Below are 26895 nucleotides of genomic sequence, written 5' to 3'. Positions count from 1 at the left end.
TTAGTTATGAAATTTGAACTACATATTACCTTGTCAAAAATTCAGTGATCAAGCCAGTCCCATAGGTCAAGGGATCCAAACGCACATGCCTACCTGTGATTTGAATATGGCCCCGAAGGCTCAAAAACACACTGGGCATGTGTCTGTGTGCCCAAAATCTTGGCAGGATAGGGAAATAAAGGAAAAGAAATTGCGGCATGACCAACCAAGCTCCACTGGGAGGTGATGTTTTCTTCCTCTCTTCTCCCTCTCTTCCCTCTCTCTGGCAAGCATATGCACCAGAGAATAAATTAAATAGGGCAGGCTCCATAACATGGTGGTTGAGTGAGCTGTATGCTACATGGCTGACTGCACAGTTTCGAGTCTGGACAGGTGGCTTCAGAAACATGCTTGCTGCATGTACACACCATGCCCCAAATCTCAAAAGGATGGAGAAAAGGAGAAGGGTTTGCAGTGTGACCATTCCCCATTGGGGTGGAAGGTGCTTTGTTCTCTCCTTGTTTGTTTCTATCTTGAAAATACACATGACTTCTACCAAAAAGAAACAAAATAAATAATGATCATAGAAAAGGAATATGGATCCTCCTTAGGGTCTGTGTCACAATGGAAGAAATGGAGGTAAGGTGACAAATTGAAGTCCTGACTGCAGAAAATGTATACTTACCCTATTAAGACTCACACAGTAGGCTAGACCTGTGGCTTAGTGGTTAAGAGAGCCAGGTCACAGGACCAGCAGTTGGCGTAATGGCTATGTCACTGGACTCCCATGTAGTCAACCGAGGTTCGAGTCTCGGACCCAGTGGCTTAAACTCACACCAGGCACGTGTGCGTACGTGCCCAAGATCCCTAGAGGAGAATGGAGAAGGGATTGCAGCGTGGTCATCTCCCCTGGGGGGTGATTTCTTGCTTTCTGTTTCTCTGTCTCTCTGTCTTTCTGGCGAGTGTACACACCCTATAGCAAAAAAAAAAAAAAAAAAAAAAAAAACCCTCTCCCCCCAAAAAAATAGAGAGAGCACAAGCCAGATCACACAACTGTGGTTCAAATCTTGTCCCCAGTGGCTTAAAAACATGCTGGGTGTGTGTGTGTGTGCATGCGTGTGTGCCCCAAAGCTCGACAGGATGGGAGGTATGGAGCAGAAGGGATTGCCCCATTATCATGCCCCACTGGTGGAGGTGGGGTCGGGGCAGTGCTTTCTCCTTCTCTGACTCTGTCTGATGAATACACAGGACCACTGACAAATTAAAAAAAAAAAAAAATCAGTGAAACAGAAAAAATCACTAAGCTTTAAAAAGCTTTGCAAAACCAAGATTTTAATTATTACTGTTTTTCACTTTGCCTGAGGGTGTGTCAGCTTGCCAGAGAGGAAGAAGGGATTGCAGTGTGGCCATCCCCCAAGGAGAGATGTCTCACTTTTCCCCTTTATTTCCGTGAGATAAGCATCCTCCACAGGGTTAGTCCATCCCCATTTTCTAGTTCTTCAAACCATCAGATCCCGGGCACCTGTGCCTGGCGAGATTCAGGTTGGCTGATCTGAGGACCTGAATCTCAGCTGCCATGTGGAATCTGGCTTCTCCTGGGTAGGGCTTTACTGTCATGCCTCAGAGCAAGCCCCACAGTATCTTCCTAATGTACATTTTCCAAAAGCTTTTTTTTTTTTTTTCCTTTTTTAGAGGTTTTTGGTATAGGGCGTGTGCGCTTGCCAGAAAGAGACAGAGAGATAGAAAGCGAGGAATCACCCTCCAGGGGGGATGGCCACGTCACAATCCCTTCTTCTCCATTCTCCTCTTGGGATCTTGGGCATGCACGCACACGCACCCGGCGTGAGTTTAAGTCACCGGTCTGGGACTCGAACCACGGTTGGCTACATGGGTGTTCAGTGACATAGCCATTACGCTAACTGCTGGTCCCTCCAAAAGCTTTTTGAAGACCTCAAACTTACTATAGTTCATCCCTCTTGTACATGAGATTATGAAATAACCCACGTTCAAATAACCCATGCTCATTGTAGGTTAGGATTTGCTTCCTTCTCGTCTCCCCCCTCCAAATTCCGATAATTGATGATTAGACCGAAGAGCTTGCCTCTCTAGTTTCACATTAGTGTAGTTAACCCTGTGATTGGCTGTATTGAGAGAAAAATCATTCTAAAGCAGGTAGGTCTTAAGAGACACAAATGAAGGCCTCGGTAACTTAGGGAGGCTATCCATAACTGGGGATAGTTATTCTACCTGTTTCAAAGACTCGACAGTACTTTTCATACATTCCCCCGATGAAAACTTTATTCCAATCATTTAGTAAATGCTTCACAAAAAGTGGCATAAAATACATACAGTGAGTCCCAGATACATTTTCTTTCAATCCAGAAAGAATTCTATAATTGACATTTTGGGGTTCCTAAAGATATTCAATTACTTGAAAACAAACCTTTTGGTCAACTTTCAGAGTGCTCCACTTCACCTGACTACAGTGTTCTTTCTTCATCCATAACTTCTTAGGGGAAGCTTCTGGAACAAGTCTAGACATTTTCTACCTCATTCCTTCTGTAAATCCCAGAAAACTGACCTTGGGTCTTTATTCTGAAAAAGCTCAAGGTGACATGATATAAATGGCTACTTTTAATCTGTGGTTTGTTGAGTTTCTCTGTAACATTTGGAATTACTGAATTCAGGAGCCAGATGGCCCTAGGTCTGACTCTAGCCTTCTCCCTACTTTACTAGAGCTATGAGTCTTCAAAAAGTTCATTGAAAAGGACATTATGAAAATATGATGTGTGGATTTCCAAATTTTTTTGCATCAAAATAAAATTCATACTTTGTTTTTGGAGAGTTTTTTTTCTATAGGGAGCGTGTGCTCGCCAGAAAGACAGAGGGAGACAGAAAGACAGAAAGTGAGAAACCACCCCCCAGAGGGGATGGCCACATCGCAATCCCTTCTCCTCCATTCTCCTCTTGAGATCTTGGACACACACGCACATGCACCCGGTGTGAGTTTAAGCCACCGAGTCTGGGACTTGAACTGCAGTCGACTACAGGGGAGTCCAGTGACACAGCCATTACATCAAGTGATGGTCCCAATGCATACTTTTAATTCCATTTCTCCATGAATTTTTTGAAATTCTCTTATATGGAAGTAGGCAAATCTACTCTACCCTGATTTCTCCTTGTATGTGAAAAAGGGGTGATAATAGTAACTCACACTGGTTTGTTAAATTTAATTATATTTTAATTATTGTATTATCATTATTTTGTTTGTTATCAGGAACATGTGCTCACCAGAGAGCAGTAGAAAGAAAGTGGGAAAATAAGCCACCAGGTCTGAGACTTGAACTGTTGTTGATCATGAGCGTGTGCTCGCCAGAAAGACAGAGGGAGACAGAAAGACAGAAAGTGAGAAACCACCCCCCAGAGGGGATGGCCACATCGCAATCCCTTCTCCTCCATTCTCCTCTTGAGATCTTGGACACACACGCACATGCACCCGGTGTGAGTTTAAGCCACCGAGTCTGGGACTTGAACTGCAGTCGACTACAGGGGAGTCCAGTGACACAGCCATTACATCAAGTGATGGTCCCAATGCATACTTTTAATTCCATTTCTCCATGAATTTTTTGAAATTCTCTTATATGGAAGTAGGCAAATCTACTCTACCCTGATTTCTCCTTGTATGTGAAAAAGGGGTGATAATAGTAACTCACACTGGTTTGTTAAATTTAATTATATTTTAATTATTGTATTATCATTATTTTGTTTGTTATCAGGAACATGTGCTCACCAGAGAGCAGTAGAAAGAAAGTGGGAAAATAAGCCACCAGGTCTGAGACTTGAACTGTTGTTGATCATGTGGGAGTCCAGTGCCTTAACCACCAATGCCACCTGTTGGTCCCATACTGGTGTCTTAAACGACAATAAATCACTACTTTCACTATTAAACTTACACTTTCATGCTATTATTCTCTTGGTTTTCCTTAACCTCCACTCCACCTGCTGGCCTTGTGCTTCAGCTTCTAATCTTTTTCCCAATCCTCCTTAAATCCTCCTTTAGAGACAATAATTTATATATAGATCCCAAATCTGAACTTCCCACATCCTTTATTGGTATACTCTCACACATATAATCGGTTCAAGCTCTAAAGGCTTGCAGACAGCCCTTCTAGCTGACCCTGCAATCTTTCCAACTTCTGCAATTTCCACCATGTATGAGCTACTGAAACACTATGCTACCCTAGTAGCCTGACTTAACTTTATTATCTATGCTACAATTATTTGTTTCTGACTCTTGTCACTAGACATACCCCAAGGCAGACTTTCTAATATTTAAACCTTCCAGTGCTAGAATATAGTAAGCATTTAAGCTTCTAGCATCCCTTACTCCCTTTTTGTAGAAATTGTAACTCAATTTAACAAACTTTTTATTTTTTTTTTTAACCAGACGGGATGGGGGAGGGCACCTTCCCAAATAGGCATGGTCACAACACAATCTCTTCATTTCTCTATCCTGTCAGGATTCGAGGCATAAACATGTGGTTAGTGTGTTCCTGAGGCTGCCAGGGCCAGGATTTGAAGCTTATGGTTGGTCGTGTGAGGTCTAGTTCCCTTCACCACCAGGGTATGGGGCTGGGCATTTTAGGAGGTTGCTTTTCCCCCTTCTTTTGGTCAAGATTTCTACCTATATTCCTAGAGAACTTTTTCTCAAAAAAAAAAAATTTTTTTTTTTGCTATAGAATACATGCTGGAGAAACAGACGAGAGAGAGAGATCCTGCCACAATCCCTTCTCCTCCATTCTCCTCTCGGGGTTTTGGGGACACATGCACAAGCACCTGGCGTGAGTTTTAAGCCACTGAGTCTAGGACTCAAAGTGTGCTTGACTATGTGGGAGTCCAGAGACGTATCCATTACGCCAACTGCTGGTCCTGGGAACACGTTTTAAAAATTTTGTTTTTCTGTTTCTACTCCAGACTTCGTCATTCATATTTCTTGAGCAGTGAATTTTACTGTGGAAGTTCTTATACCAATAGTTATGTTTATTGCAATCTTATTACCAACCACAGATTTGCAGATGACTGAAGGTATGTGAAATGAAAATGAGTTCAAACACTGACCTGCATATCTGCTTCAGAGATTTTGAAAGCTAGGAATACATCAGTTATATATATATATATGTGAAAATGCAGTGCCCAACAGTAATGACAACAAAAAAGAGCTTTTCTAGTTGTTACAATGAGGCTGAATAATCAGAAACAAAAAATACAGGGGGAAAAAAGTCAGTGGGGGGGAGGGGGCAGCACGTGGTGTGGTGGTTAAAGCACTAGATTCCCACGTCTGACTAAGGTTCAAGCCCCAGTCCTAATTGACTGAAAGTCACACTGGGTACACGTGCATGCCCCAAATCCCAAAAGAACGGAGGACAAAGGGCTGCAGTGTGGCTATCTCCCCTGGGAGTGATTTTTTCATTTTCCTTCTCTCTTTCCTGCAAGCGCATACACCCTATGGCAAAAACCTTAAATAAATAAAGTCATACTATACAATGCTGTATGTCCTCTGATCAATGTATATTTTCATTTAAGTAAACCCAATGACCCTCTGTGCTAAAAAAAAAAAAAAAAAAAAAGGAAAAAAAAGAAAAAAAAACCGGACTGCCAGATTACTTAAGGGCGAGGGGTCAGAAGAGAGGAAAGATTAAATAATACATAGACATGTAAAATCTAGTGTCTGAAGAATAGAGGTAGACAAAGTATCCCTAAAGATAGAAAAGGTACGACCTAAAAAAAATAAGTAGAAACAGGTGATTTAGGCACTAGGAAATTTGTTAAATAGAAATTATTTCAAATGCTTTCCCTTGGCAAGAATTTATTCAACTCTATTCTGTGTCTGGCACAGCTGAACATTAGCCTAATTTGGATCTAGAGCAAGAAACGAAAATGACAGTGGTACCTCTTTAGTAATTTTCTTAGAGTATAGATAGCCTATTCTAGTTTCTTGGCAATTTTCTTTTTTTGTGATAGGGTATGTGTGTTTGCTGGAAACAAAAAGGAAATCACCCCCAAGGGGGAGAGCCAATCCACAATCCCATCTCTTCTGTTCTCTCAGGATTTTAGGCATGCACGAACAGGTGCCCAGCATGTTTTACAAGTCAGTGAGTGTAAGACACAAACTGCAAAATCAGTCACGTGGGATCCAGCACCTTAACCACTACCTGCTGGCTCCTCTCTCTTTTTTTTTAATTAATTGCGAGAGGGTGCGTATATTCACTAAAGAAAGAGAAACAAAGGGAGAAAGCATCCCCTAATGCGGCATAGTCATGCCGCAATCCCTTCTCCTCCTCCACTATACCATCCTGTCTAGATTTGGGGCATGCATAGTCATAGCTAGTGTATTTTTGAAAGTCACTAAGAACAGGATTTGAACCATAGTCAGTCATGTGGGATCTGGATCCCTTAACCATCAAGCTACAAAAGGGCTGGCCCAACAATTTTAATTCTAATAGGAAACTTTTCTATGAGTTAGTTTATACTAACCATATTTCTTTAACAGCATAAAGAAACCAACACAACATTCAAGACAGAACTTAAAACCTTCATTAATTTTAATGATAAAACATTTTGAATTGTCTTCAAATTTCCACATTTTAGAAAGGTAAATGCTAACTGCAAATAAACAGGTAAAATTAACAAGAACAAGGTGGGCTCCCTATAACAGTTTCAGTTATGGGAAAAACGTCTATCTCAATAGCAAGTAGAATTTTTTAATGGTAAGACAATGAGTTGAGTCTTTACTCTAACAAGCCCAATCTAGTAAAAAAAAAAAAAAAGAAAATACAATTTTAAAACAAACACATATTTATATTTTCAATTCACTTCCTTTTAAGAAAAAAGTCCCCACTTCTTCAGAATAGAGAAACATAATAAAACAAAAAACCCTAAAAGAGTAGGGACATTATTCTTGTCTAATACGTGCAGCAACAGCTACACCCAGTGGCCAAAGATGAGTACTGAAGTTTTCTAGCTATACTGTTAATACAGGAAAAATTTAGAAATAGCCATTTTTCGATTTATTTAAGGTTTTAGGATAAGGGTCATCCTTTACAGCAAAGAAGGTTTCTAAGAAAATACTGGAGAATCTTTTGAGAACAAAGGCTCCTAAGTTTGATGCGAGTGTCCAAAATAATTGCTATTTTTAAAAAAAGGTGCTAAAATAAAACTCAAACCAAAGCCAGAACGTACAGATACTTTATTGCTCACCTTTCACACAAAGCACACCTCCAGCCATCTTCTTTCACAGCTTGACAATGTTTAACGTATACAAAAACCCAGCAATAAGCATCATGTCATGTAGATTTCAGTAAAGGAGAATGTAAAACATCAACTCAGCCAGGCTTTTGTTTTCTGCAGCAATAATAAAGGGCCTCCTGTACTAAGCAAAAAAAAAAAATCTGTCTTCTTTCGTAGTGCATTTCTTCCATTATACAAAAGTCTCCTGCCTAAAGCAAACTAACTTGTATTTGCTGAGCCAGTGGTATTAACTCGTGCATAAAACAAATTTCAGTTTGCTATTTCTTCTAGCAGATTTCAAGTAAAAAATAAGGTTGAAAGAGAACTTGTTTTGGATGGATGCAGGTCAGTTTGAATTGCTATACTTAACTAAATGCCTACATGTACTATAGGTTCACAACTTAAGTTTTTTTTTTTTTAATAATCTTTAGGGATTTTGGCCGTGTTCAAGGTGTTCAGAGTGGAGCATATGGTACAGTATTCCATCAACAGAATAAGGCTACTGAATGTGCTATCTGCAGAAGAGCTCATTTAATAGGAACTGACTTAAAAGTTGTATCAAGAACCAAACGTGGCATAACCTCTCAATAAAAAGCCAATCGAGGCAGAACTGTGCTTGGAAAGAGGCATTAGAATACTTTTAAGCAAAACACATATAAGTGGATTGTTAATATGAGGAACGTTTCCTAGTAGTAAATCTTAAAAAGTCTAGGCGATCTTAAAAAAGTCTAGGCAAATCTTCATTTTCAAAACTGCATATTGAAAACTACTTAATTCAAGTAATTTCTTCAGAAAAGTATGCCTATCCTGACAGTGAAGTTAGTCTACTAGTCAATTAAAGACAATTTTCATCACCTTTTTAAATTTTTTTCATAGAAAGGAGAGATGGTGTATGTGTTTCTCAAATAAACAGTTTTATGTCAGTCCATTAAAAAAGAAAAAAAAAAAAACCACCAAACAAAACAAAAAAACTAGAATTGAATGAAGACCGACAAATGCTGATGCCAAGCAGGAATCTGCCTGCCACCTGAGGTCTCACATTAATTCAATATAGATGATGGATTCAGGATTCTGAAACTAAGTTTCTATTACTTGAGCTCTAGCAAAATGTAAGGTTCTGTAGCCTCAACTAGTATAATGTCTTCCCTGTCCAAATCCAGAATGATTATACTGATAACCTCCATGCTGGAAGTGCTGTTCAAACTGACCCCCTTGGTGATAAGTCTGGCTCCCCCTGCCTCCCCAACCTCCCCCCTGGCCTCCACGACCACCTCTCCCTCCCCGACCACCTCTTCCTCCCCGACCACCACCTCGATCACCATGATGACCGCCATCTTGGTATCTGTTGTCCTGCTGGTATCCACCACCCTGGTATCCACTTCCTGTATATGAAGATGTTTGGAAGCCACCATAGCCACCACCTTGATAACCACCACTGTGGCCACCATGGTAGCCACCCGGCTGGAAACCTGAATCTCGATAACCACCATCTTGGTAGCCTCCTCCTCCACTCCCTCCATCTGTCCAGCCTCCTTGATGTTTATTTCCTCTTCCTCCCCCTCGGCCACCATGGTCATAGCCACCACGTCCACCTCTCCCTCCTCCTTGTTCGTGACCTCCTCGTCCTCCATATGAGGAATGTTCAAAGCCACCTCTCCCTCCTCCTCGGCCTCCTGCTTGCTGCTGGGGACCATCTTGCCTTTTTTGCCACGGTGGCATCTCTGGGGGTGGAGGTTCAATTTCATTGGGTCTGCCACCTCTGTCAGGCACCCTGCCCATCAAAACCTATAGAATAAGAAAAGTTATTTTATAAACTAGCTCATTTTATAAACAAAAATGTATTTAAAAAAAAAAAAACTAAAGGTATTCTAATCACCTTTTTTTTTTTTTTAATAATCTTTAGGGATTTTGGCCGTGTTCAAGGTGTTCAGAGTGGAGCATATGGTACAGTATTCCATCAACAGAATAAGGCTACTGAATGTGCTATCTGCAGAAGAGCTCATTTAATAGGAACTGACTTAAAAGTTGTATCAAGAACCAAACGTGGCATAACCTCTCAATAAAAAGCCAATCGAGGCAGAACTGTGCTTGGAAAGAGGCATTAGAATACTTTTAAGCAAAACACATATAAGTGGATTGTTAATATGAGGAACGTTTCCTAGTAGTAAATCTTAAAAAGTCTAGGCGAATCTTCATTTTCAAAACTGCATATTGAAAACTACTTAATTCAAGTAATTTCTTCAAAAAAGTATGCCTACCCTGACAGTGAAATTAGTCTACTAGTCAATTAAAGGCAATTTTAATCACCTTTTAAAAATTTTTACATAGAAAGGAGAGATGGTGTATGTGTTTCTCAAATAAACAGCATTATGTCAGTCCATTAAAAAAGAAAAAAAAAAAAACCACCAAACAAAACAAAAAAACTAGAATTGAATGAAGACCGACAAATGCTGATGCCAAGCAGGAATCTGCCTGCCACCTGAGGTCTCACATTAATTCAATATAGATGATGGATTCAGGATTCTGAAACTAAGTTTCTATTACTTGAGCTCTAGCAAAATGTAAGGTTCTGTAGCCTCAACTAGTATAATGTCTTCCCTGTCCAAATCCAGAATGATTATACTGATAACCTCCATGCTGGAAGTGCTGTTCAAACTGACCCCCTTGGTGATAAGTCTGGCTCCCCCTGCCTCCCCAACCTCCCCCCTGGCCTCCACGACCACCTCTCCCTCCCCGACCACCTCTTCCTCCCCCACCACCACCTCGATCACCATGATGACCGCCATCTTGGTATCTGTTGTCCTGCTGGTATCCACCACCCTGGTATCCACTTCCTGTATATGAAGATGTTTGGAAGCCACCATAGCCACCACCTTGATAACCACCACTGTGGCCACCATGGTAGCCACCCGGCTGGAAACCTGAATCTCGATAACCACCATCTTGGTAGCCTCCTCCTCCACTCCCTCCATCTGTCCAGCCTCCTTGATGTTTATTTCCTCTTCCTCCCCCTCGGCCACCATGGTCATAGCCACCACGTCCACCTCTCCCTCCTCCTTGTTCGTGACCTCCTCGTCCTCCATATGAGGAATGTTCAAAGCCACCTCTCCCTCCTCCTCGGCCTCCTGCTTGCTGCTGGGGACCATCTTGCCTTTTTTGCCACGGTGGCATCTCTGGGGGTGGAGGTTCAATTTCATTGGGTCTGCCACCTCTGTCAGGCACCCTGCCCATCAAAACCTATAGAATAAGAAAAGTTATTTTATAAACTAGCTCATTTTATAAACAAAAATGTATTTAAAAAAAAAAAAACTAAAGGTATTCTAATCACCTTATTGATGGCACAGGCAGTCTTTTCTCTTATAGAGCCACTACTTGTCCTTAAAATCTTTGACAAGTCTTGCCTTGCAGCCAAAAGATTGGCAACAGAAATAGTACTTTTTGGAGATAAGACTGAACGTTTCGGCTGGTAAACTTTGGCTAATTTTTCCGTCTGGCTCTGTTGAAAGAAAAGTGTTCAAAGACAAATGTCAATTTCAAAAATGGTATGACACGGTCATATTAAATAAGTTAGAGAGTTCCAAAATATCTGGTAATAGTATTTATTAATAATAGGCTCCAGGTAATAGGAAAAGTTACATACTCACCACTGTTCCTACCTAGTCAAAAACTATCTTAAACAGCTGTCAGATGTAAAGATACAGCGAGGAATAATGATGGAACAAGGGTGGGGTGGGACAGCCCGTTAGGATTGTGGGGCTGAAAATGTAAAGGTTTCCCCTGTCATTGGTCTCAGATCACACATAATCATTTTCTCTACTTAAATTTAAGAATGTAAACCCATTTCTCTGTAATTAGAACATAGTATTTGGTCATACTATAGAATAAATTCAGTATTTTAAACTTCAGTTAGCAAATTATTAGTTTAAAAAGTAATAAACAGGGCCAACCAGGTGGCACGGAGGTTACATACAGATCCGGATCCCTGGACCTTTACATGTCCGACTCCAGTTTCGAGTTCCGGACCATACCAGGCACATGTGCATTTATGCCCAAAATCCCAGGAGGAGAAAGGACCGCAGCATGGCCACCCCACAGGGGGTAATGTCTCACTTTATCTCCCTGGTGAGCACATGTACCCTATAGAAAAAAACTAAAAACAAAAAAAAAAAAAAAAAAAAAAAAAAAAAAAAAAGTAAATAATTTGAAAATAATTTATTATTTTAGTAATCTTTGGACTAATTACCTGTTTCTCTAACAAATGGATACTTCCAGTAAGAACTTTAAAATTCAGTTTTGGTAAAAAAATTAAAAAACTGAAGAAGAAATGTTTGCATTACAGCTAAAAGAGTTATTACTTAGCAACTCACTAAGGAAATACTCCTATGAGTGTCACTTATGTATTTCTTTTACAGTCTCCATCTAAACTATTTAGATGTTTCTTACTCATGTCTATAAATACTCCACTTGGGGTCAGCCAGTGGCATGGTGGTAAGGTGGCTGAATCCCACATGGCAGACTACACGGTTTGAGTCTTTGACTTGAGAGCTTAAAAAATATGCCAGGCACATGTGCATGCATGCCCAAAATCCTGAGAGGAGAATGGAGAAGAGTTTGCAGCATGACCGTCCTCCCTAGAAGGGTGCTTTCTTCCCCTCCCCATTATCTCTCTCCAGTGCACACGCTCTACAAGCAAAAAAAGTTCAAAACAAAACAAAACAAAAACATCTGCTCTCCTGAATTATGTAATGTGTACCTTAGCTCTGTCAGACCAGCCAAAGGACTGTACAGTGACATCCAAACGTTTTATTAGCAGTTTTCTCCGGACTTCGTATTCATTGGCTATGGCTTGATTAATTGCTTCTATCTTTTCCTAAAGCAATATTAAAAAGACCAGTTAGAATTTAAATCTGCTTGATCCTCTGTTACAAAGGGCAGAAACTGTGTCTACCTCACTCACAACTGAACTCTTAGAACTTAACACACATAATATTGAATAGTTAATGAAGGAAAGGCAAACAGTGTTAAGTCTCAAAACATAATAAATAATATGCAAAGTACATAATTCTTAGTTTTCCCATAATTCACTGTGTGAAGCTCAGTCCAAGAAGTTTTTGATTTAAAAGCAATTAAAAATGTGTCACAATGAATTTCAATTTAGTTTAATCAGTTATGTGGAATATTTACAATTTATAAGTGCTTCTAATCTTCCAGACATAAAACTAATGTGCATAAATTTTGAGATTCACAAGAACTCTAAGGATGCCCGCTTAAACAACTATAGATTAGGGAACAATTTCAAAAGCACAAAACACAAGTGAATGCTGGCACGAAAATCACGTAGTAGATGGTTCCTTAGAAAGTTTACCTGAGATGATCGCTACTCACCCAGTGGGCTGGTCCCATTGACTTCTTCAATAAAGGCTTTCCCACGTGATTAGGTGGAACTTTTGCTAAAGTTTCCTTTAACTGACACAAAAACATAAATAAATGAATAAAAAAATCTAAACTTAAAACACATCCTCCTCATCTTCCCAATTCCCTCATATCTTGCCATCAAAAGAAGACTCCTGACAGAGGCAAAGGTGTTTTGAAATGTAAATGTAAAAGACCCACAAGATATAAAGACACTGGCTTGTTCTACTCCTCAGGTGCCTATTGAAGCATGATTCCTTCACTGCACCTAGAATAGTGCCTGACAACAGCTGGCACTCAATGAGCACTTGCTGAATGGATGAATGAACACAAAGAAAAATATGGACTACAGATACACTGCTGCTCCCCGGTAGAGTTCAGCCAAATCTGTGCATCACGGTGCTGATCTATATCCCACAAGGCACAAGTACCAATTCTTGGAGTCCAGCAGGTACGCATATGGGGAATAAGTCTGCTATAACAAATACCATTCTCTTCTACCCATTAATTTGTTAAAATGGCTTCTTCCTAATAAATTATATTTAAAATCTTAAATGTTGATAATGTGTGATATAAAAATAATTCTAATTTATGTTCATTTACTAGATTAGGTTAGCAGTCAACAGACCTAACTTGCCAACTCAAACACATGAGACCTGAAATGACTGGATTCAAAAACAAAATATGAACATTCTTTTCAGTCCAGTCACTGGAGAGAAGGGTGGTAATATCTGACAATAAAAACCTTAAAAAAATCAATTGCCTCAAAGTTCAATGATTAAATAATTTTAGAAAGGACTAAAATTTGAATCCTTTTTACATTTTATCTAGCTTACTGCAGTTTATAAATCAAAGTGCCAAGTTTCCTTTTTGAAAGAGAAACAGTCTAATACGTTTTTAGAAAAATACTAAAATGCACTAATTTTTTTTTTAAGGCATGTAGGATTTAAAACCCAAAAGTCATTTATTAACAACTACTTAATAATATGCACATTAGGTTCCCATTAAGAGAAATTAACGTAATCGTTTCATTTCAAACAAATGTAGGACTATGCCTTTAATACACTACAATCTGGTACTAAAGGTCTTACTTTTTTCTCAATCCCGCTGAAGAATTGGAACATAGTTATATTGGCTGGAGGTTTGGACATTCCTAGAGCAATACATATGCCTTTCAACTCTTGAAAGACCTCACTACCGCCTCCTTCTTGAGCTTTTTTTGGAGGAGCATTCACACAGAGCATTCTGGCAGCTTCTAGTTCTGAGATGAGGTATGCTGAAGTAAACAAAATAAGATTTCAAAATGAGATACAGCTACAGTTAATTGTCATAGTCTGGAGTCACAACTCTATAGACCTAGTGATATGTAACTTTTAAAGCTGCAAGAATGGATAAAAAACAAGAAAGGAAAACCGCTTTTACCTACAAACGACATAACATACAAACTGGTTATGTAATTCAGGTACTTAACCGACACATACAGTTTAAAGGTTAATTTAAAAATAAGCAATTCTTCTTTGAAACCAAAAGATCAAGATAGATCCCATGTTAAACTCCGAATTGTTGCCCTCCATTACTAAAGAACCTCCAGAACAGGGGTTGGCAGTGTTTAAAAATGTGCAGAACGTCGCAAGTGCCAATTTCTAGTGATAGTTAAATATATTCTTTTCCCTCTACTTCTTATCACTTGTGACTGTCAGTGATAAAACTACTTTGCCCTCTTATCTCCCAGTAATCAGGAGTGTGACTAGAACTGGTATGAAGCAACATTCTTAAGTAGATGAAGTTTAACTTACAGAGAAGTGGGAAGGCACTTAACTCCCCAAAGTACCACTGCTGTGGTCTCCAGAGCCCTAATGTCACCCTCTAGTATGTAAAGAAAGCCTTCTTCTATCTATATTGTTCTCATGGGTGCCTTTCTTTTTCTCACTGCTTTCACTAAAAAATAATAAACCTTTCAAATCTTAGGGCTGGACGGTAGCCTAGTGGTTTGGAAGCCAGATCCCATATGGCCAACTATAGTTCAAATCTTGGCCCCTGCAGCTTGAAAGAGATGGTGGGCATATTATGTGCATGCTCCAAATCCCAATGGAATGGAGAAATAGAGGAGAAAAAATTGTGGCGTGACTGTACCACACTGGGAGGACACTTTCTCTCTCCCTCCTTCTCCAGCAATTTAAAAAAAGGACAGTTTGTATCTTGGCAGAATCCCCTCTGTGTGTTGATTTCAGCCAGGTATGAGGGGGGCTACAATCTGCTTCAGGTAACTCAGTAGAAAGTACAAATATTCAACGTGTTTCTTTAACCTTTCCAAGGACAGTTCAATTTTCAGAAAAGATGATTAATAATCATTTGAATCTTAGAATTTCAGGTGATGTGACAAAGTGAGATCCTTTTGACAATGTAAAAAAGATCATTTTGAAAAAAGACATTTTTCTAGGCTCTTAAAGTACTGTTAGAGGAGCAAACGAATGATCAGCACGAACATCTCATTGCCTACACGTAGCGAGGTGTAATGCTAGAAGCATAAGAGCCGTAACTGTGGCAAATCATGCAAATCATTCCTATTTGAGGACAACAGATACAGTTAAGTTTCTGGAAAGGCCATTCTAAATGGGTGTGATAAAATCTTAATGTGCTCCACAGAGCAAACTGTATTTAGGAGTAAAAAAATCAAAACAGTACAACCTCACTATTATGAAAATAACCACGCTTTTGTAAGTGACGTCTCACTAGCACACTGCCACACTCATTTGTTTACATACCATCTATGGCTGCTTTCACACTACCACAAGAGTTGAGTAGTGACAGAGACCTAGACCCACAAAGTTAAAAACACTCATTATCTGGTCCCTCAAATTTGCCAACCCTTGTTCTAGAAAATCATATATTATATGATTTAAGAAACTGGTTCTCTAAATTGGGGACAACATAATTTAGGCATTCGTAAAATTAGTTTGCCAATATAATTACCATGAAAAAACTTTTATAATCAATGTGTTCAAAGCACTAAAAACAAAAAAAAATTATCCCTACTGACAATCTAGTTAAGAATTTTTTTCATGCAAAACAAAACAAAAAAACTCACAAAAAACAAACAAGGGTAAGTAGTTCTTCATCTGTTAGAACCCAGATATCTGAGTTAATTTACCCAAAATAAATAATCTGGGAACTATAAAAGGCCAATGAAAAGCCAAAACAAAGTCCATAATCTGGTATGTGAAGAAGAGTATTTTCCAGCCACTCACTCAAAGGCTATTCTATTTTATTAACAACTCTAACAAGGTAGGTTTATTCTTCCACCCCCCCAACATACAATGTGCTAAATGATTAAAACTGGACAAAAGTGCTAGAATAAGTAAAACTAGAGTCAAGACGTGAAAATTGATCCTGGAAAGATGAGAAATACACAAAGCAAGTACAAAATGAATACATGCACGTAAATATTAGGAGAAAAGAGAGGTTACACATAGAAGAGAATATTTTAGAAAAGGGGAAACAGCAGAAGCAAAGATAAAGAGGAAAAGAGTGTTGATGTGTGTAAGAAGAATCAAAAAAGCAAGTAACCTGTGGTTGATTTAGTCACTTAGTTGACAAAGAGTTGTACATCCTTGAAAAACTTTTGCAATCATAGCATATTAAAATAAAGTCTATAATTACTTATTAGTTCAAAACATTGTTCAATGCACTCTGTTTAAGAAACAGGAAAGAGTTAATAGCATTCTATAAAGATTTACAAAGTGGTTTTTAAAAGTATCAGTGTTAGAAAGGCCAGACTCTCAGCTCTTTGGAAGAATTAGCTATGCAAGGTCATTACTAAACATTCTCCACGCTATTATCTTTCTATGTGCACAGCACATGTTGTTTTCTAAGAGCCTAATATTACTGGTGAGAATAAGCAGTGCTACAAAGGAAAGATCAGTTATTATACTGCTGCTGAGCCAGTTACAGAAATGACGAAACTTGACAGATACTAAATGAATGAATAAAAACTATATGCAGCAATATTACCTAACGCAATACCTAACATCACATGCACAGTCCTCCAGGAACAATCATTTAACAAAAGAAAAGTTAAGAATGAGATTCTGGAATAATTTAATGTCTAATTATAATGGCTATATGTGTTAAAACTGAACCTTTAGAACCAGCAGATGGCGTGGTGATTAGGGCACTGGACATCCCCACATGGCCAACCACAGTTCAAGTCCCGACATGGTGGCTTGCTTTTTCACTTTCCCTCTCTCTCTCTCTCTGGATAAATTAAAATAAGTGATTGAATTTATTTAAAATTAAATAAATATTTCTTGTAAAAAAAAAAAAACTGAACCTTCAGAACTGGAGTCGTATCATTCATTTCAAAAGCCATAGTACAGTTATCAAGTCAAAACATTAATAAAAATCCTCTAAATTGTGTTTGTCATATTGGCAGCTATAATATTCAGTTAACTTAATCTGAACAATACTTCAAATCAAAATTACAAAACTTCTTGAGTTGGGACCAGCAGATGTAGTCGACTGTGGTTCGAGTCCAGGACCCAGTGGCTTAAAACTCACACCGGGTTGCATGTGAATGCGTGCCCAAGATACCGGGAGAATGGAGAAGGGATTGCAGCTTGGTCATACCCTCTGGGGGGGTGACTTCTCCCTTTCTGTCTCTCTGGTGAGTGCATGCACCCTATAGTGAAAACCTCTCTTAAAAAAAAAAAATTCTGGGGATCCAGTAGTTAGCGTAATGGCTATGTCGCTGGACTCCCACGTAGTCGACCGCAGTTTGCATCCCGGACCCGGTGGCTTAAAACTCACACCAGGCGCGCGTGCGTGCGTGTCCAAGATCCCGAGAGGAGAATGGAGAAGGGATTGCGGTGTGACCATCCCCCCTGGGGGGGTGATTTCTCGCTTTCTGTCTCTATGTCTCTGTCTGTCTGGCGAGCGCACGCGCTCCATAGCAAAAAAAAAAAATTCTGAGTTAAAGTTATTTGTTGTGTTTATTAGAAAGTTCATCAAAGACAATAAAATTTGTGTGTTCACTTACTGTTTTTGAGTAAAGAGACAAAGAGTTGCTAGTATATAAAAAAAGTGAAAGGTAGGAACCAGCAGGTAGCATGGTGGTTAGGGGATAGACTCCCACATGGGCGACAGTGGTTTGAGTCCCAGACCCAAAGGTGTGTTTTCTCACTCTCTCTCTCTCTCTGCTGAGCGCACATACCTGAAAGCAAATTTTAAAATAATAATAAACAGAATTAAATAATTATTTTTTTAAAAAAGTGGAAGGAGAGAACTTTTCATAAAACTTCATTTCCCAGAATAACCAGGAAACACAGGAAGAATCCAAGCATTATTCCAGAATATTTACAAACAAAACCAAAACTCCCAATTATCCAAATACAAAGAAATATCAATACAAAATACTTTAAATAATTACATTAACCATTAATTATATCTAATGAATGTTTACTCTCCTCAAAGAAACTGCTAAAAAAAAAAAACTCCATTATACTCCCCACTTATTTTAAAATATGCTTCTAATCTACAATGCAAAGGTTTAACTTAATGATCACACACCATCACACACTTGAATAGCACTCCAGAACTAGATGAAGCATAAAAGCCTAAGTACCTCCAAGGCTGAAACAGTAAGAGTATCAATTATAAAAACAAAATGCTCCCAGTGTCCATGTGCACCATTAGCTCCTAAATTGAAAATAGATAGTATTTTGAATTAAATCCATACCGAAGCAAAAACAAGAACAACCAGTCTACTAGTCACAGAAAACAAAAGTAGAAGACAATGACTACATTCTAGTAGCCATGAACTTACTGAGCAAGAGGAGGCAGTTCTTCTGAACGAGAAGGCGCTTGGTCACATCCCCGGAAGTCAAGGAAAGATACGGGCAGTTCATCTCCCCTAGAAGCCCACTCACCTCAAGCTGGAATTCTTCAGCTTCACTCGGACCTTTTAAGAATTAAAACAATCTTACTTAATAATACAACTTTTCTCATTATTGTAATTATATATAAGTTGAAATTTTTAATTTGATTTTCCTAACTCAAGCTCCTTTCCTTCTAACTCATCTTTTCTCATACCACTGCAAATTTTGCTTACTTTTTTTGGAGAAATTTTTTTGCTCACTGGAGACAGAAAGAAATGGAGAGAAAGTGAGACATCATCCCCTGGGGGGATGGCTATTGCAATACTTTCTCCTCCATTCTCCTTGGGGAATATTTGACCCACCAGCACACATGCCAGGTGTGTTTCAAGCTGCCAGGTCACGGACTCAAACCACTGTCGGCCATGTGTGAGTCCAGGGCCTTAACCACCACGCCACCTGCTACCCCCAAATTTTGTTTCTTTTTCTTTTTTTATTTTTGAGAGTTTTTTTTTCTTTTCTTTTTTTTTTTTTTTTTTTTTTTTTTTTTTTCATACACTCTCCAGACAGACAGAGAGATAGAAAGCAAGAAATCACCCCAAAGGGGGGATGGCCACGCCGCAATCCCTTCTCCTCCATTCTCGGGATCTTGGGAACGCACGCACATGCACCCGACGTGAGTTTAAGCCACCGGGTTCAGGACTCGAACTGCAGTGGACTACGTGGGAGTCCAGCGACACAGCCATTACGCTAACTGCTGGTCCCCCAAATTTTGTTTCTTAAACAATGTTAAGTAGGTTACTCTCTTTATTTGAGAATTTTGATGACTCCCAGATTTCTACCTTATTCACCTAATATTTTCTGCTTTTCAAAAATTATTTAATTATTATTTATTTTATTTTACAATTCTTCAATTTGAGGGACAGAGAAAGGCAGAGAAATCACCCCAAAGGGGGGATGGCCACGCCGCAATCCCTTCTCCTCCATTCTCGGGATCTTGGGAACGCACGCACATGCACCCGACGTGAGTTTAAGCCACCGGGTTCAGGACTCGAACTGCAGTGGACTACGTGGGAGTCCAGCGACACAGCCATTACGCTAACTGCTGGTCCCCCAAATTTTGTTTCTTAAACAATGTTAAGTAGGTTACTCTCTTTATTTGAGAATTTTGATGACTCCCAGATTTCTACCTTATTCAATTCACCTAATATTTTTTTCAAAAATTATTTAATTATTATTTATTTTATTTTACAATTCTTCAATTTGAGGGACAGAGAAAGGCAGCATGAGAAAGCAAGCCGCCAAGTCTGGGACTTGAACCATGGTTGGCCATGTGGGAGTCCAGTCTCTCTGTCTGCCTATAAAGATTCCTTACAGAAACTCATGTTTGCTCTTTCCAGCACATTCAGCTACAATCACCTTACTACATCTTCAAATAGTCCCTCTATTTGTGCCAGGCCAGTCTCCTCGCTGTCTCAGTTGGTCTGATTGCCACTTTTACACCTTTATTTATGTCAGTTCCCATGACTGATATGCCTCTACTCTCCTCTAACAAATCCCACCGATCCATCAAAGTCAAGTAGTTCTGTCCTTGATAAAACCTTTCCTAAATACTCTTGTACTCATTGATTTCTTCCTCCTGTGAAATGACCAAGTAAATCGCAGGAATTACTGTACTAATCTCCAACTGTTTCATGTGTGCCTAATATTCACAGTTAGACTAAATTTGAAGACAGTAAAATGACATTGTTGTGTGCTCCCATACATGCAAAAAAGTACAGAGATCATCAGGTGCGCCGAGGAAAAATACAATGTTTTTTTACTATTTGTTCTCTACATGTTATTAGAGGTGGAAGGAGAGTAGAAATCAACATACTTTGTGCGAATAACTTAACCAGAGACTGTTTTTTCATATGTAAACCAAGGAGACTGTAAATTGTGACCTGTGAACCTTGGAGTTCTACAAAGCTCCTTCAGTAGCAGCTGGGGAGGAGGAGGAACAAGAGTTGAGCTAGGCATACTCCTCTCTATTTCAAGTAGAACAGCTATATTTTTTTAAAGAATTGTTTTATTTAACTTCATTTATTTATTTATTTTTAATTTGACCAGGGGGTGGGGTGGGGGGAGAGAGAGAAAGTGAGAAAGCAAGATGCCAGGTTGGGACTCGAACTGCAGTTGGCCATGTGGGAGTCCAGTGCCCTTAGTCACCATGCCACCTGCCAGCCCTGAACAGCTATACTTTTATGTTAGCTTTATAATATTTCATTTGAACAAAGAGCTTTAGGTTAAAAAGAGCTACCATCTAGTATAGGTGGTTTTGAATATTCTGACAGTCTCTGAAAAGTAAGACTAAGAGGCAGTACAGACGAGTACAAAGACCCCAAGCTAAATGGCTCCAAAAACCTGAACAGAAATTTCATTATCTAAAGCCTTGCCAATCAAGACTGCCCAAGAGATGATCACGCCCTCTTGAACCAGCCATTAAACTGATCACGTGCTTGGGTTCCCTGCCCCTAATTTTCCCCTGACAAATGAGTATGAGGAACACCTCAGGGAGACCAGGTCTTTACAGCAAGAGCTGCCCTCTCTCCTTGCTTTGCACTTTGCAATACAGCTGTACTTTCCTTCAGCTAAACAAAACAAAACAAAACAAAAGAGGCAATACAGAACAGTGTTTAAGAGGTCTGAGTCCTAGCAGGGCCAAATGGTGGTGCAGTAGTAAAATATGACATTCTCCAAGGCTGACCCACAAGAAAGTTCTGCATTCATGACCACAGACCTCCCTGATTACGCCAGACATGTGCGTGCCCATGATCTAGGGCTAGCTGAAGCTGGGAGTGGATCATAGTACCAAGATCTTGTTGGGAATACTATCCCTCCACCTCTCTCATTCATGGAAGAAATAATAACAAAGCAACTTTAAATTAAAAAGCAACAAAACTCAGTACTGGCTCCTGGCTCATCCACAATGGTACATACCAACCACAACACTACTACCTGAAGGCTAAAGCCACATGGGAGGCCTGGGTTCAGTTCCCAGTCCATGCTAAAAAGTGTGGTCTTAGCTAGTTGGGAGGCTAGTGATAAGAATCCCAACACAGTGAAATCCTGACAACAATCTCTATCTCAAGTGAACTTTAAAAAATAAATACAAAATAAAAGGTACAGTGGGGCTCCTGAACTTGACTGCGGAGACTGAATGCTAGTTCTACCTTTTATAGGTTATATGACCTCAGACGAGGGAGTAGGTCTGTTAAGGCTTTTTCATTCACATGTAAGAGTAGTAAACCTGCCTCATAGGTTTCCCCTGAGGTTTAGGTGAGTTCATATGCGTCAAGTACTTAAAACACAGTGAGTGTTCAATAATGTAAGCTGCTATTGCTGTCAAACTACACTCTCCTTAATAATTCAAATGAGATGTGAGTAACATTAAATATATTTTCATGCAGGAGAGTGAGCTCTTCAAAATGGAATTACTAGGGAAAAAGTGATTCTGCAATTAGTTCTCCTAAAGGTGGATTAAAAGGTGGGCATTATGTTTTGTTTTTCTTGTATTATAGGTTTACTTCTGGCAGGAAGGAACCAGATGGTGGAGTGTCAGGTTTCAAGTTTTTGTCTGTTTTGCATAGTCTACAAACTAGTGCTAAATAACAAATCTGGCAAATACAAAACAGCTCTCAGTTCTATAAATCTGCTCCTGGTGGCTCTAGTTGCGATGTTATCTAGCAACAGATTTCAATGATCAAGCAAGCTTCTTAACATGTTATCTAGTGACAGATTTCAACGATCAAGCAAGCTTAACAAAGTGTTCCCTTTTTTCCTAAACATCAGATTATAGTGCATTTACTTTACGTGTTCTATGTGCTTCCAGAATTTCAGTCTACGTTAAAGAAAAACATCCCCAAATCTAGATCTAGACACCAAAGATCTCACAATTAATTTATATTTTACTAAGTATGGAAAGTTCATATATTCTATATTTGTGGTCTCCATTTTTCTGAATCTCAGTAACAGGGTCTTTTATTTCTTTTGTTTTGAGAGGTTTTTGCTATAGGGTGCGTGCGCTCGCCAGAAAGACAGAGAGAAACAGGGAGACAGAAAGCGAGAAATCACCCCCCGGGGGGATGGCCATGCTGCAATCCCTTCTACTCCATTCAACTCTTGCGATCTTGGGCATGTACACACATGCGCCCAGCGTGAGTTTAAGCCACTGGGTGTGGGACTTGAACCGCGGTTGACTACATGGGAGTCCAGAGACATAGCCATTACGCTATCTGCTGGTCCCAGTAACAGGGCCTTTCAAGCCTCTATAAACTTCTAATAGCTAATGACCATTCTGTTTTTTTTTTTAATAATAATTTTTACTTAATTTGTTTATTCCTTTTATGTTAATTTGACCAGAGAGAGACAGAGAGAGAGAGAGAAAGTGAGAAAACAAGCCACAAGGTCTGAGACTAGAACTATGGTCAGCCATTTGGGAGTGTCCAGAGCCTTAACCACCATGCCATTTGCTGGTCCCCTCATTCTGGTTTTTCAATTTCTGAATCATATTCTATCTAAAAGCAATGGAAGAAAAAAAAAATGTATCTTGCCTCTCCTTGACAAAAATTTCTCTACATTTACCAAACCCAGAAATTTCGGCTTTGGTACTGATAATATTCAGTTGACAACACTCCAATTTCAATTTATTTTCTACTCAAAAGTGAGCATTTACTTACTGTTTGTTGCTTGCACATTTTCTTCTAGTTTACAGAGGACTCTTAATTCAGACACCAGCCACGCACATAGTTTGGTAAACTCAGGGGAACTGGCTCCAGCAGAGACTGCCTGAGATAGAGCTCCATCTTCCAACAATGGACCCTTGTAACTGATGAGGAAGAAATTATACTTTAGAAGAATATAAAATTACCTTAATATGTTACAGAAAAAAAATCCAGCTGAAGAGCTGGAGAAAGGGGGTCATGGCAGGATGAAACTTTGTTGAGTATGTGCCCCCACCATGCACACGCCCTCTATAGTGAATTTAAAGAATAAACTCAAAATACGATTATACAATTAGGCAATAATTTAACAAAGATAGTTTACGACCTATTTCTAAACTTGAAAATATAAACAAAATTTAGAACTATATTGAACCACTAGAAAATTAGCTAAATGGTAACTGCCTCTCAACCCTTCAAATACATGTAAATATTCAACAGAATCACATACATACTGCTAAATCATGTCAACTTCTAAAGTGTACTTTTACTGAAAGATCTTATTGTACAGATTTATTTTCCGATTTCAAAATAATTGAATATGAAAACCAGACTAGTAAGTGACAGATAACTATACTATTATTTACTATTTCAGAAATAAAGCAGGTTATCTTTTCTAGAATTTTTTTCAAGAAATCAGTTAGGGAAACCAGAAGTTAGCGTAATGGCTATGTCGCTGGACTCCCATGTAGTAGACTGCGGTTCGAGTCTTGGACCCGGTGGCTTAAACTCATGCTGGGCACGTGTGCGTGGATGACCAAGATCCCGAGAGGAGAATGGAGAAGGGACTGCAGCATGGCCATCCCCCCTGGGGAATGATTTCTTGCTTTCTTTCCCTCTCTGTCGGGCAAGTACACGTGCCCTATAGCAAAAACCTCTCAAAAAAAAAGGAAATCAGTTAGGTTAAGTATTTTTCTTTTGTTTCTTTTAAGAGAGATTTTGCTATAGGGTGCATGCACTTGCCAGAGAGAGACAGACAGAGAGTGAGAAATCACCCCTCCAGGGGGTATGGCCAGGCTACAATCCCTTCTCCTCCATTCTCTTCTTGGGATTTTGGGCACGCGCTTACAAGTGCCCAGCTTGAGTTTTAAGTTGCCAGGTTCAGGGCTCTAGCCCTGGTAAACTACATGGGAGTCCAGCAACAAAACCATTATGCCATCTGCTGGTCCCAAGGTCAGGTTTTTAATAAATTCCTTTAATAGCAAAAAATCTAATTACTCTTACTCATTAATTTCCTTTTTCTAAATTTAATGGAACTTAAAAGTAGTAAGACATAAGAGTACCAAAGAAATGTCAAGACTAGTTTCATAAGTATTGGCCAGTTGATGAATTGGTACATCTGAATCCTAGTATAAGTGATCCTAGTTTATTTTTTAAAAATTATAAAACATTCAAATACTCATGGAAGATGGCAATAATGAACTCCAATCACCTGTATTCTATCATTTAAAATGCTGCCACTTCACTTAATCTTTTTTTAAAGAGTCACTTACTGATTTTATTTTTATTTGTTATTATTATTTTTTAATTTGACCAGAGAGAGAAAGGGAAAGTAAGAAAGCAAGCCAAGCTGCCAGGTCTGGGACTCGAACCATGGCTGGCCACGTGGAGTCCAGTGCTTCAATCACCATGTCACCTGCCGGCCCCTCCAATTACTCTCAAAATAAATACTGTTCAGAAGATTATATTTTTAAAAATGAAATGTAACAATACTGCTACTAAAGATGACATATACTGAACATACTTAAGACGAGGTCATATTTAGAGCTCCAAGTATGTCAGAGAAATGACAATTCTTGATCTCTAAAATACATTTATATATGACATGGAATGCAAAAAAAAAAACTTACACAAAAAATGAGACTGCATACAGTCTGGCCTCTAGATTAATAAACCTTCTATTATTAAATGCTGGAATAAAAACACTGGGCCTTGTCCTTTGTGTTTGAAACACACTCAGATTTAAGGAATTTATTCAACTAGTAGTTAGTGAATTCCTACTGTGTGCTAGGTTAAAGATAAAAGACAGTCATTTAATGCTAATATTTCTCAGTGAATCCTTTAAAACTACATCAATCAATTAAGGCAGAATTTTAAAGTTTGACTGCCACCAAGCTAAGCAATTAACAGGTTAAAAAAAGTTGTAACCTTTCAGAAAATCCCATGATTTACATTACAATTACTTGTTTGACTTCAATTGTTATGGTAGCAATTACTTTTCTAGTACCCAAGAAAAGAAAAATGGAGTTAAAAAATACTGGTAAGACACAGCATCCCTAGTCAATTCTTAAGTGACCTCCATCCAAGCACATTCAAATAAAATCTACCCCTTCCTCTCTTTCTACTCCTTCAACACTAACCTAAGTGTCACTTCTCCCAGGAAGCTTCTAGAACTTTATTTCCTCGCCCAGTAAATGGACCCTCCTCAGTGCTCTTCACACAATATTCTCACAATATTGTGAGTCTCTTTTCTACCTCACCTTGTACCCTAAATGTCCAGCCCAATACTGCCACAGAGCAACTGTTCCCCCAAAATGTTACTGAATGAATGGTTTAATGGGTGAGCAAACAATTCAGTCTGAGACATCTAATAAAGAGACCACCTTACTTATAGTTTTTACCTATACTGGAATGAAACAAATAAGTCCCCCTAAAGTATGGAGTTCAATAAAATTCAAAGCACGTTTCGAAGGGAAAAAGACAATAATTTACTTTGACCAAAAAAGATATGCACAATCATTTTCCTTCGTAAACTATTCCTACCAGAACAGCAAATTACTTAGGTTGGCAGACTTGGGGAACCAAATGTCCTTTCCTAAAGTTTTCTCTCAAAGGTGTCAGTATCATGGGGAAAAAAAACTCAGAAAAAGTTAGGATAAAAGACTTGTTACTTACAAACACACCTAGCTAAATCTTTTTTGGACACCGTATCAGTAGGGAAGTATTTAAGGACACAATTGCTTTTGGGAACCACTTTGGCCCAAGAGGCCCCAAGTTTAATAGGGTATACTGATTTGGGTTACTTAAGTGAGATATGAAGCCCTATTTCTACCTCGCGGATACTGATGAGTTATGGAGGAGGAAAGACAAAATGCGAAACAAATATGCACGTTCTCGGCGGGTGAAGACGACGCTGGGCTAACGGGGCTCCACGAGGCAGCGTCACTCAAGGACCCTGCCAGCAGTTCCCAGGGAGGACAGGTTAGGTGCACAAGTGAGCTAGCGGAACGGATGCAGCGCCCGGACATGTGGCTCGGGAGAGCCTGGGTGCGTGCAGAGAGATGACTGGGCAAAGGAGATTTTTGTTGAGAAGTGGGGTGGGGTAGGAGTAAGGGCTCAACACAGGAGCAGGAAATCTGGAGGGCACGTAGAAAAACAGAATCAACTTTGTCAACCCTGTAGAGTGGGCGGTAAGGCAAGAGGATAGGGAGCAAGGAGAAGCTCGCGGAGTGGGGGAGGCGAGAACCGAGCCCAGACAATGACACGCATGACTGACAAACGCTGCGGGTAACCCGGCTGCAGGGAGCACCGGGCAGGCCTGGGGGCGTGGAGCTGGAGGGCCGGTGCCGGCAGGGCGCGCCGGGAAC

At 39.5% G+C, this 26895-nt stretch overlaps 1 protein-coding gene across 2 annotated transcripts in view; it reads right to left on the bottom strand.

The window, feature by feature from the left end:
• Window positions 1–8324: 8324 nt before the first annotated feature.
• The window catches only part of TSLIG3A (tRNA splicing ligase complex subunit 3A), an 18883-nt gene continuing 312 nt past the window's right edge, over window positions 8325–26895 (bottom strand). Inside the window, exons 2-8 of one of the 2 annotated variants that reach the window (XM_006168794.3) lie at window positions 23267–23415; window positions 18500–18634; window positions 13770–13954; window positions 12652–12732; window positions 12020–12136; window positions 10595–10762; window positions 8325–9051 (exon numbers count right to left, since the gene is read on the bottom strand). In XM_006168794.3, the coding sequence (XP_006168856.1) occupies window positions 8392–9051; window positions 10595–10762; window positions 12020–12136; window positions 12652–12732; window positions 13770–13954; window positions 18500–18634; window positions 23267–23415 (1495 nt within the window). In that variant the 3' untranslated portion in view covers window positions 8325–8391. Of the gene's footprint in view, window positions 9052–9526; window positions 10504–10594; window positions 10763–12019; window positions 12137–12651; window positions 12733–13769; window positions 13955–18499; window positions 18635–23266; window positions 23416–26895 lie in introns of those variants that run through there. The other variant, XM_014584278.2, reaches the window with a different exon arrangement.

Source organism: Tupaia chinensis, unplaced genomic scaffold (assembly GCF_000334495.1).
Source record: "Tupaia chinensis unplaced genomic scaffold, TupChi_1.0 Scaffold146177_1, whole genome shotgun sequence".
Taxonomy (NCBI): domain Eukaryota; kingdom Metazoa; phylum Chordata; class Mammalia; order Scandentia; family Tupaiidae; genus Tupaia; species Tupaia belangeri.
Note: the sequence above shows the minus strand (reverse complement) of the source record. Positions and strands in the feature narration are given on the sequence as shown.